Below are 11,104 nucleotides of genomic sequence, written 5' to 3'. Positions count from 1 at the left end.
CGAGCAAGCATTTTAGTCAGGTAGCCTAGGACAACAAAAAATAATGGTCTGTACTGTATGACAGAGTGATAGACCATTTCATCAACATGAAAGAGGGCATTGGCGCTTCTCTACAAGAAGGGTGAGTCAACATGTTTTTCTACTTGCACAAACACGCATGCACACACGCGCACACAGAAGTCAGAACCATGGACAGCCACATATTTAGCTTACAATGATTGGACTAAATTGTTTTTGGTATCTTTTAGTTGTCACTGTATCAGACTAAGCAAAGGCGATTTGATGAAGTTGAAATGGTGCTGGATTAGTGGAGGCTGCCCCTGTTTTCTTTGTGACTTGCCATAACTCTCTGTGGTTCTAAATCAATAGATAGTGGTCTGCAAATTTCAGAAACATGAACTTGCTTGACCAAGCTGTAGGTAGGTCATGTAACTGTTACTGTACATGCAATATGCTTTGTGAACTTCACTGGACAGAGGTTGCTGTCCGGTTTTGTGATAAAACAAAAGGTGTGGTTGAATTTATTCTGCCACTGTCTTCGTATTGTTCAGGCCTATATATCACTGTTGCGAGGTATATGAATGAACAAGATAAATCATAGAACAAACACAATTATCACAACATATAGGTTGTAGTATGGCTTTTTCTGGGGGGGGGGGGGGGGGGGGCTTGGCTTCCCCAGTGATTTTACCCACTCACTGCTACTGCTGGGCATCTGGATAAATGAGTTGATGAGTTAAGAAGCTGAGAATAAAAATGTGCTTCTTCTATAGAAATAGGTATTGCCTCTCGTTAAATAGTAGAAAGCAGACTATTCAGTCAACGTTCCTATGGGTCCTAGACAATGGCGACAATCTATAGAGGAACCAGACTAATAAAAAGAATTGTATATATTGTAGGTAGGCCATGACTGACCTCACACTCCAGTACAGTAGATGGCAGTGTATGCGATCCGCAAACCCAATCTCAAAGAAGAAGAAACTAGCAGCGACACAGTACTACACGGGTAACATTGTAGCTAGCATTTTTAAACCAAATGATTAGCCCACCAGTAGCATATTAACGTTACTCAGTAACAAAGTTCCAATCTTTTGCAGGAGTACGACAGAGCTGCGTTAAGATTAATTCAACATTTGAAAATGTTGAGCAGTGTTTCTCTACGGGCGCAGATCGCTTCCATCATAGAGGTACTTTCTAAAGCTGCGGTTGCAGAAATTAGCAAAGTAGTCGACGATGGTATAGTTGTGTTACGTGTGGAAATGTGTCAACGGGAAAATGAAATCAACGTCCTGAAAAATAATTTACAGCAACTTGACAGCGAGCTTCGAAGAGCTCGAACTCGTGGGATTCAAGCTCGAAGACGCATTCATCATGGTCGATCAGTCGCTGCTGAGAACCTTGGGAGGGAAGGTGGGTACGACGACGTAGTATTAGCAGCAACTCTACTATCAATCAATAGTTAGCAATACGTAACTGTGCACGTAACATTGGTCAGCGAGCAATAGCACAATTTCAGGTAAACAATGTAGGTTTATTTCATCGGCCAACTCACGTTCACATTGAACCAAAATCTGGATTTACAGAATATGTTGATTATCCTTAAACCCAGGACGCAGCCATTCAACTTGCCATTCACCAGCTTTTCAAGATTAGTCATGTAAAAATACGAACGGTACTTAATAACGAATGTAGTTTAATGTCGTTACGGACGGTATGTACTACTAAAAAAGTTGTAAATAAAAAGTTGCATGCACCGAAAAATTCGTCTTTAAAGACGAATTGCGAGTGCGCATGCACCTCCTGCAATATATGTAATGGAATTGATATACACAAAATAAAGCCTATCTTTATGTACAATCACTGTAAAAACGTGCACTATTGTCTACTTACAATACATATTATTGCATTCCGTGTAGCGCCGGTGAAACCGATTGATATGATCTTACACTGTTGTAAGGGGATAAAGCAGAGATATTTATATAATGACGAGATGCGCATTTCTCTGCCCTAACAATGGGGGTCGTTGTCCCAAAGGCGGGAAGGCAAGGGACGAGCTTAGGTCCAAAAAAAAGCTTAGGTCAAAATAACGCATTGGGTTTATTTTGGGGAGAGTAAAACTTCTTGTTTAGCCACCTCTCTGGATAAAATCAATTACCTCTCTTTCCTGCAGATGAGTGATAGGGGCGGAAACCTAGAGGTTAAGAGCTCTAGATAAGAGTGTCTGCTAAAATGTAAGTTATTCTGGCTCGGACAAGGCTAGTGATGGTGTGATTGTGAAGTCATGTCATTATTACATACCGTTGCACCCTTCTTTGACACAACCCCTCAGAAACTAGGGTTGGACTGATATATGATTAAATCGAATGTTATGATATTTGATATTGACAATATATTGTAAAGTGCAATAGCCTTAAATGTACAAATCCAAACTGCAGTTTTACCAATTATGCAGTATCAATATGGTGCAAATCCAATTTTTTTATACATGCGCCGGATACAACAGGTGTAGACCTTAATGTGAAATGCTTACTTACAAGCCCTTAACCAACAATGCAGTTTTCAGAAAATATTTACTAAATAAACTAAAGTTAAAAAAGTAACACAATAAAATAACAATAACGAGGCTATATACAGGGGGTACCGATACCGAGTCAATGTGTGGGGGTACAGGTTAGTTGAGGTAATGTTAATATGCCTTATGTCTGGTAGGCTTGTGTCACTGGGCAGGTCGCAGCTGGGTTTCCCTTTGTAGTCTGATATAGTTTGCAAGCCATGCCACATCTGACAAGCATCAGAGTCGGTGTAGAAGGATTCAATCTTTGTCCTGTATTGATGCTTTGCCTGTTTGATGGTTCATCGGAGGGCATAGTGGGATTTCTTATAAGCATTCGGGTTAGTGTCCCGAACCTTGAAAGCGGCAGCTCTTGCCTTTAGCTCGGTGCGGATGTTGCCTGTAATCCATGATTTCTGGTTGGGATATGTACGTACGGTCACTGTGGGGACGGTCATCGATGCATTTATTGATGAAGCCGGTGACTGAGGTGGTAATACTACTCAATGCCATCGGACGAATCCCAGAACATATTCCAGTCTGTGCTAGCAAAACAGTCCTGTCAGTAGCATCCACGTCATCTGACCACTTCTTAATGAATAAACTAAGCCATATTTTTTTCGACATAACATTATTTAATGAGAATGCGACTAATATCGTAAACAAATAAGCCCAAAAAATTGCATAGTCTGGAATTATCTAGTCATTAACGGCGCAAAAATGACTATATCGCAATATTTGGAGTAGCATATCATAGAAGAGGTCTCCCATTGCCCAACCCTAACAGACACGGCTCCATTTGGATTATTATTAAAACAAACAATGAAGGATTTTGATGACATGCGATACTTCTTAATTTCCACAGGGCCAGGTAAAAGCGGTACTACTTGTGTAGGGAGGACCTCGCTTGAGAAACTGCAGTCTGGGGAAGATGGTAATGAAAGGGATGAAGAAGACATTCGACGTGCAGATGAGACTCAGGTGAAGACTGAGCCAGGAGTGGAGCTGGAACAAGCAAAGCAAAGTACAGGGAGAAAGGAAAAAGGTCGTCTGGATGCCGAACTGTCGATGTATGACAGAGACAGCCAGCAGTGGATGTCCAGTTCACAAGCAGACAATGATATGGAGATGAGCAATTCGGAATATTTTAATAGTTCAGGGCAAAACTCCCAGTGTCTCCCTGATCACTCTCCTGTACCTCCTGGAAATTCCGGAAAGGAGGAAGCGTCATGCAGCAGTGTTTCGTTTCCAGGTAAACTATATTTTGATGTAAGAGAGGATATGATTGCACAGCTCAGACGGCCACCACATTATCGGCAGTCAGACGTACTCAAGAGAACAAGTGACGGCACAGTACAGTCGAACCCAGACCCTAGAAGTGTGTTGGGTTTTGGCTCAAATTATAATACTGCAAGGAGAGCGAGGACCAAGAGATTTTGCCAGGTTAAGAAACACTTCATTTGCACACTGTGTGGAAAGAGTTTTGAACGTTACGGTCATCTTGAAAGGCATCTGCGAATTCATACGGGTGAGAAACCGTACAGCTGTGACCTATGTGGAAGATGTTTCAACCAGAAGAGTAGCCTCAAAGGACATCTGAAGACTCACAGAGGTAAGAGATTAGAATCACTATGTAAACAGTACATTGGTTATAGATCATAGGCAATTCCATGGCTGCGTACCAAATGACACCCTATTCCCTATATCGTGTAGAGCCCATAGGGCTCTGGTCAAAAGTAGTGCATTTTATAGGTAATTGGGTACAATTTGGAACACTCACTAGATAATAACACCAATATATTGGTTATTATAGGACATAAACAATTCCCTGCCTCATTATTTTATTAATCAAATGTAATATTTCCACACAGTATCGATAGACGGACAAGCGAACAACGAGGAGATGCCTGCCCTGGATAGAAGTCAGTCTGAGGAAGAGCAATGCAACAAAAATAATGAAATGGTCCAAACTCCTGAGATACCTGTGAAGTCGGAGCCAGAGGAGCAGAAGGATGCATCGCAGACACTGAATCATAAAGGAGAAGAGCAGACTGCAGGAAGCGCAGAAGAATTGGCTGCTAACTTGTCATTGTACGAGAGAGGGAGCCAGTCGTGGATGTCTGGTTCACAAGCAGACCATGATATTGAGACAAGCAATTCAGAATATTTCAGCAGTTCTGGTCACAAGTCACAGTGTCTCCCTGACCACTCACCTTTAAATCATGTCCCAGGAATGGTGGAAGCGTCATGCAGCAGTGCTTCATTTCCAGGAAAACCATATGTTGATGTCAGAGAGGATATGATTTTGCAGCTCAGACAGCAACATTCTGGACCTTCAGACACGCTGTTGATAGCAAGTGACGGCACAGTACAGTCAAACTCACAGGGCATGGAAGGGGTTACACTGAACCATAGCCCTATCTTCTCTAGTTTTCCAAGGAACGTGAGAACCTTCCAAGGAGTCACCAAGGACAAGAAGTGCTTCATCTGTTCATTCTGTGGGAAAGTTTTTGAGCGGGTTGGTCATCTGGAAAGGCACCAGCGGATTCATACGGGCGAGAAACCGTACAGATGTGAAATATGCGGAAGGTGTTTCAACCAGAAGAGCAGCCTCAAAGGGCATCTGAAGACTCACAGAGGTAAGAGACCAAAATAATGTGGATGTTTTTCATACTTTTAATAAATGAAAAATGTAAATCTGTTAATTGTTCTAAGGTTCCATCCTAAATGGCACCCTATTCCCTTTATAGTGTACTACTTTTGACCTTGGCTCATAGGGCTCTGATCAAAGTAGTGCACTACATACAGAATAAGGTGTCATTTGGGACAGATACTAAATGTTTTCCTGGTCTCTCAGTGGTTTAGGATGAAGTTTAACAGCTAATGTTAGATTGCTATTTTGATGTTATAATCAATGCTAAAATATTTGGTAATCTTGTTTTGTCAAGCGGATGGTGTTGAAATGCTAACGGAACAACCTCAACTTGATAAGAAGCCTGATGTCCACCCTAGACCCTCAGAGAACCCAGAGGAACAGAGGGCTCAGGCTTCACTTGCTGAAGAACAGCCTAGCTCTGGGGACAGTGAAGACCAGGAGGGGGGAAGGGGGCAGGGGTTAGTAGTGAAAACAGAGCGAGAGAAGGAGTTTAAATCCCAGACAATCAATCTGTCTGGACATCAACACCAACAAATCACAGAGCGACCAGGTTACCAGGATGACCCAGAGTATGTCATGGATGAGAGGGAGAGTCAGCTATGTAGATCTTTTACGGCAGAGAGGCACAATGATAACGAGTCTGGATCTGTACACCCAGGTTGCTCCTTCGATGGTATGAAGCAGCAGAAGTCCCATCCAGATTCGCCCTCTGTCAAATACAATCACCACCACGGGTTCTATTCGTCAGCTTCTAGAGAGGTGGAACTTGAACACTTGTCTTTTCAGGATGAGAAAAACAAGTTGGAAATGATTGAGCAAGAGCAGTATGCAGGAATGGCTCTACATGCAAGGAACCGAGAGGATGGCAATGGGACAATACTACCCAGATTTCAGGACCGGGTACCACAACCTGTAGTGAAGGAAACGGCAATGAGAGAGTACATCACAGAACCAAACAGTCAAGAAGGCCTTTTATTTGCCCTTGGTATAGACGGTTTTGACAGCACAGAGGGCAGCAGTGCCACCACAGACAACACAAGAAATAGATGTTTCATATGCTCCATTTGTGGAAAGAGTTTTGATCGCCATAGTCATTTTGAAAGACACCAGCGCACTCATACTGGTGAGAAACCCTACTGCTGTGAGATATGTGGTAAGAGTTTCACTCAGAAGAGCAGCCTGAAAGCTCATCAGAGACTTCATACAGGGTAGTTAAAGGCCAGATGGGCTTCATCAAAATGCAATCAATACTGGTGTTGTAAAATGAGTATTGGACATATGGCTGCTATTGGTAATAACTTGGTGTTGCAACAATTTGGAAGTCCAACTATATTGTGTTGGTAAGACTTAATATGTTTGTTTTATATGGTTGTTTCCATTACACTTGATTAAATGGAACATTTGAGTAGTGCTTAGTTTGTTGTCATCAGGTATCTCCAATAATGTATAAAAAAAAAAGGTGAAAGAAATTTGAATAATGAAATGTTTTTTTTCTTCTCTACATCAAACGTATGGATAATTTATCCAATTAATAGGGTTACGTAACCATTTTTTTGGGGAGATGGTAAGTTTGTCTACTAGAGAGACCTTGATGGTAAGTTTGTCTACTACTCAATGAATGAGTAGAGTACCGTAATTTCCGGACTATAAGCCGCTACTTTTTTCCCACGCTATGAACCTCGCGGTTTATACAATGACGCGGCTAATTTAATTTAAATTTTTCACAAGATTCACGCTGCCAAAAAACTGAGCACCGTCACATAATGTCACGTAAATCAAGCGCGCTCAAACTTCCCATCATTCTGATTACGGTAGTCATTTTGTCACCCTCATCATGGCAAAGACACGGAGAAATGCATATGATGCAGCTTTCAAGTTGAAGGCGATCGATCTGGCTGTTGGAAAAGGAAATAGAGCTGCTGCACGGGAACTTGGCCTTAATGAGTCGATGATAAGACGTTGGAAACAGCAGCGTGAGGAACTGACGCTGACAACAAAAGCTTTCAGAGAAGAAAAGCAGATGGCCCGAACTAGAAAATGAGCTTGAAGACTGGGTCAACACACAGAGAGCAGACGGCCGAGGTGTTTCAACTGTGCAGATCCGACTGAAAGCCAAAACAATCGCCACCGCAATGAAGTTTGACTTTCTTGGTAGGCTACTGTTTACTGCTATTTAAAAAAAAAAAAAAAAAATGTTACACGCCGTGTTTCGTTAAAGCCTATTTATTTTTGTTACAAGCCGTGTTTCGTTAAAGCCTATTTATTTTTGTTACAAGCCGTGTTTCGTTTCAAAGCCTATTTATTTTTGTTACAAGCCGTGTTTCGTTTAAAGGCTGTGTAAAGTTCATTTGTTTCAATGTACCGGTAGGCACTTGCGGCTTATAGACGTGTGCGGTTTATTTATGTACAAAATACATATTTTAAAAAAATTCAGTGGCTACGGCTTATATTCAGGTGTGCTTAATAGTCCAGCAATTACGGTAGTTCAAATTGAGTTTTTTTTTTTTTACTCAAGCTACCAAAAACACAGGAAAATCAGCCTAGTTTGAGTAAAATGTTGTTATTTTTCTGCTTGTATATATTTTTCAAGTAAATGTAAAATTGTGAATGTCTCAATCTTGTGGGTTCACTGTTTTACTTGCCAGTAAAAAATTAAATGTTTTATAAGAGGATTCCTATTTTTTGCCATTCCATCTTAGGTGTTCACTTTTCTGGTATTTTCAGTAACAAAAATTTGATGCGGAAATAGTTTATTTTGCAGACAGATTTCAATTTTGGTTGATGGGTCCATGGTTGATGTAGCTAGCTTTTAGAATTAAAATTCACATTCATAGATTTAAGGTTGACTCGTTTAAAAAAAAATTAAACGACTCAAAATGTATCACCCTTCATACAACTAACCTCCATCATGGAGGGTTTTAGCCAAAGCAGCGGTGGCAGAAATTGTCAAACTTATCGATGACAACTGTATTACATTTTGAAATATCTCGGAACCAAAATGAAATGCTGAGGAGAAAATTGCTACTGGTGGAAAATGAGCAGAAGATTGCGAGGATTCCATGACAGACCGGTGAGTACCGTACCAAATCTTGTGTGCACAACATTAAGAGCGCCAAAGCGCACAGGTAGCTAGGCCTATTGCTCTTTGTAGATAAGGCTATTCTAAATAATACCAAAGTATTTGTGTTCATGTGTGTTAAAGGAAAACACTGCAGTTAACACATGAGATATAGAGATATATACTGAACAAAAATATAAATGCAACAATTTCAAAGATTTTACTGAGTTCATTTAAGGAAATCAGTCAATTGAAATAAATGAGGCCCTAATCTATGGATTTCACATGAATGGGAATACAGATGCATCGGTTGGTCACAGATACGTTAAAACAAAAGAAAGGTAGTGGCTTGGATCAGAAAACCAGTCAGTATCTGGTGTGACCACCATTTGCCTCATGCACGCGACACATCTTTGCATAGAGTTGATCAGGCTGTTGATTGTGGAATGTTGTCCCACTCCTCTTCAATGGCTGTGTGAAGTTGCTGGATATTGGCGGGAACTGGAATACGCTGTCGTACACGTCGATCCAGAGCATCCCAAACATGCTTAATGGGTGACATGTCTGAGTATGCAGGCCACTAATGACAAGGAGCAGAAGCATTGCTTGGGGGGGTTCTACTAAGATATACAGTTGAAGTCGGAAGTTTACATACACCTTAGCCAAATACATTTAAACTCAGTTTTTCCACAATTCCTGACATTTAATCCTAGTAAAAATTCCCTGTCTTAAGTCAGTTAGGATCACCACTTTATTTTAAGAATGTGAAATGTCAGAATAATAGTAGAGAGAATGATTTATTTCAGCTTTCATTTCTTTCATCGCATTCCCAGTGGGTCAGAAATTTACATACACTCAATTAGTATTTGGTAGCATTACCTTTAAATTGTTTAACTTGGGTCAAATGGTTTGGGTAGCCTTCCACAAGCTTCCCACAATAAGTTGGGTGAATTTTGGCCCATTCCTCCTGACAGAGCTGGTGTAAATGAGTCAGGTTTCTAGGCTTCCTTGCTCGCACACGCTTTTTCAGTTCTGCCCACAAATTTTCTATAGGATTGAGGTCAGGGCTTTGTGATAACCACTCCAATACCTTGACTTTGTTGTCGTTAAGCCATTTTGCCACAACTTTGGAAGTATGCATGGGGCCATTGTCCATTTGGAAGACCCATTTGCGACCAAGCTTTAACTTCCTGACTGATGTCTTGAGATGTTGCTTCAATATATCCACATAATTTTCCTACCTTCATGATGCCATCTATTTTGTGAAGTGCACCAGTCCCTCCTGCAGCAAAGCACCCCCACAACATGATGCTGCCACCCCCGTGCTTCATGGTTGGGATGGTGTTCTTCGGCTTGCAAGCATCCCCCATTTTCCTCCAAACATAATGATGGTCATTATGGCCAAACAGTTCTATTTTTGTGTCATCAGACCAGAGGACATTTCTCCAAAAAGTACGATCGTTGTCCCCATGTGCAGTTGCAAACCATAGTCTGGCTTCTTCCTTGCGGAGCAGCCTTTCAGGTTATGTCGATATAGGACTCGTTTTACTGTGGATATAGATACATTCATACCCGTTTCCTCCAGCATCTTCACAAGGTCCGTTGCTGTTATTCTGGGATTGGTTTGCACTTTTCGCACCAAAGTACGTTAATCTCTAGGAGACAGAACACGTCTCCTTCCTGAGCAGTATGACGGCTGTGTGGTCCCATGGTGTTTATACTTGCGTACTATTGTTTGTACAGATGAACGTGGTACCTTCATGCGTTTGGAAATTGCTCCCAAAGATGAACCAGACTTGTGGAGGTCTACAAAACCAGATTTCTTTTGGTTTTCCCATGTTGTCAAGCAAGGAGGCACTAAGTTAGAAGGTAGGCCTTGAAACACATCCACAGTGTCACGTCCACAGACCTCCAATTGACTCACATGATGTCAATTAGCCTATCAGAAACTTCAAAAGCCATGACATAATTTTCTGGAATTTCCCAAGCTGTTTAAAGGCACAGTCAATTTAGTGTATGTAAACTTCTGACCCACTGGGATTGGTGATACAGTGAATTATAAGTGAAATAATCTCTTTAAACAATTGTTGGAAAAATGACTTGTCATGCACAAAGTAGATGTCCTAACCGACAAGAAATTTGTGGAGTGGTTGAAAAACGAGTATTAATGACTCCAACCTAAGCGTATGTAATCTTCTGACTTCAACTGTATATGGAATTGTTTTAATTAGGTCATAGCAAGGATGAGTTTGCTATTTGGTTTAGAATTTTAAAACCCCTTGAAGTATAAAATATATATAACAATTATTTTATGAAAACGTTTTTTTTGGCCTGAGTGCTATTAGCCTCTACAAACGCATTGAATAACAGATTCAGTACATGGAACAACAGATTGTCCCCCCCAAAAAACATCTAAAGGATGTTTTTTCTGAATTGTCTGTCCGATATGAGAAAGATCAGGAAATTGTATCAATTGTGTATGTATTTAACCCCTTATTTTTCCACAGTTGTCATATAATTAGTGTGTAGCCCAAACTGTCCAGACGGTACAGAAGTTGGCAGATCGGCTGTACCGATTTCAAGTCACAAGAGGCTTGTGGGGGTCATAGAGCAAAACGGAGAACACCATCCTGTTCGTGAGTCATCTGCATAGAAGGGTCATTCATTGTTAGTAGGCCAGTTTGGACGCTACAGACGATTTTGTGACAAGACCGATTCTCAGGATGTCTCATAGTCTGACAAACACAGCTCAAACTCTGTCACTTTTCATTGCAGATGCGGATTAAGACGCATCCAATCAAAAAAAAACATTGTTGAAACGTTTTATCATGCTACTTAT

At 41.0% G+C, this 11,104-nt stretch overlaps 1 protein-coding gene across 1 annotated transcript; it reads left to right on the top strand.

The window, feature by feature from the left end:
* The first annotated feature begins 997 nt into the window (after positions 1-997).
* LOC120020047 (zinc finger protein 112-like) lies at positions 998-6,910 on the top strand. The gene is made up of 4 exons (XM_038963478.1): positions 998-1,410; positions 3,417-4,163; positions 4,423-5,190; positions 5,500-6,910. Exons 1-4 carry the CDS (start codon positions 1,140-1,142, stop codon positions 6,417-6,419), a joined length of 2,706 nt encoding a protein of 901 aa, XP_038819406.1. The 5' UTR covers positions 998-1,139; the 3' UTR covers positions 6,420-6,910.
* Positions 6,911-11,104: the final 4,194 nt, after the last annotated feature.

Source organism: Salvelinus namaycush, chromosome 25 (genome assembly GCF_016432855.1).
Source record: "Salvelinus namaycush isolate Seneca chromosome 25, SaNama_1.0, whole genome shotgun sequence".
In the NCBI taxonomy this organism is placed as follows: Eukaryota; Metazoa; Chordata; class Actinopteri; order Salmoniformes; family Salmonidae; genus Salvelinus; species Salvelinus namaycush.
This window is presented reverse-complemented; position numbering and strand designations above follow the sequence as displayed.

What these genes read in the sequence shown, in the direction of transcription:
- LOC120020047 (XM_038963478.1), top strand. Translation starts at nt 1,140, where the DNA reads ATGTTGAGCAGTGTTTCTCTACGGGCGCAGATCGCTTCCATCATAGAG. An exon ending in TGAGAACCTTGGGAGGGAAG is followed by an intron (nt 1,411 to 3,416) that starts GTGGGTACGACG and finishes TAATTTCCACAG; the next exon opens with GGCCAGGTAAAAGCGGTACT. An exon ending in GCATCTGAAGACTCACAGAG is followed by an intron (nt 5,191 to 5,499) that starts GTAAGAGACCAA and finishes TGTTTTGTCAAG; the next exon opens with CGGATGGTGTTGAAATGCTA.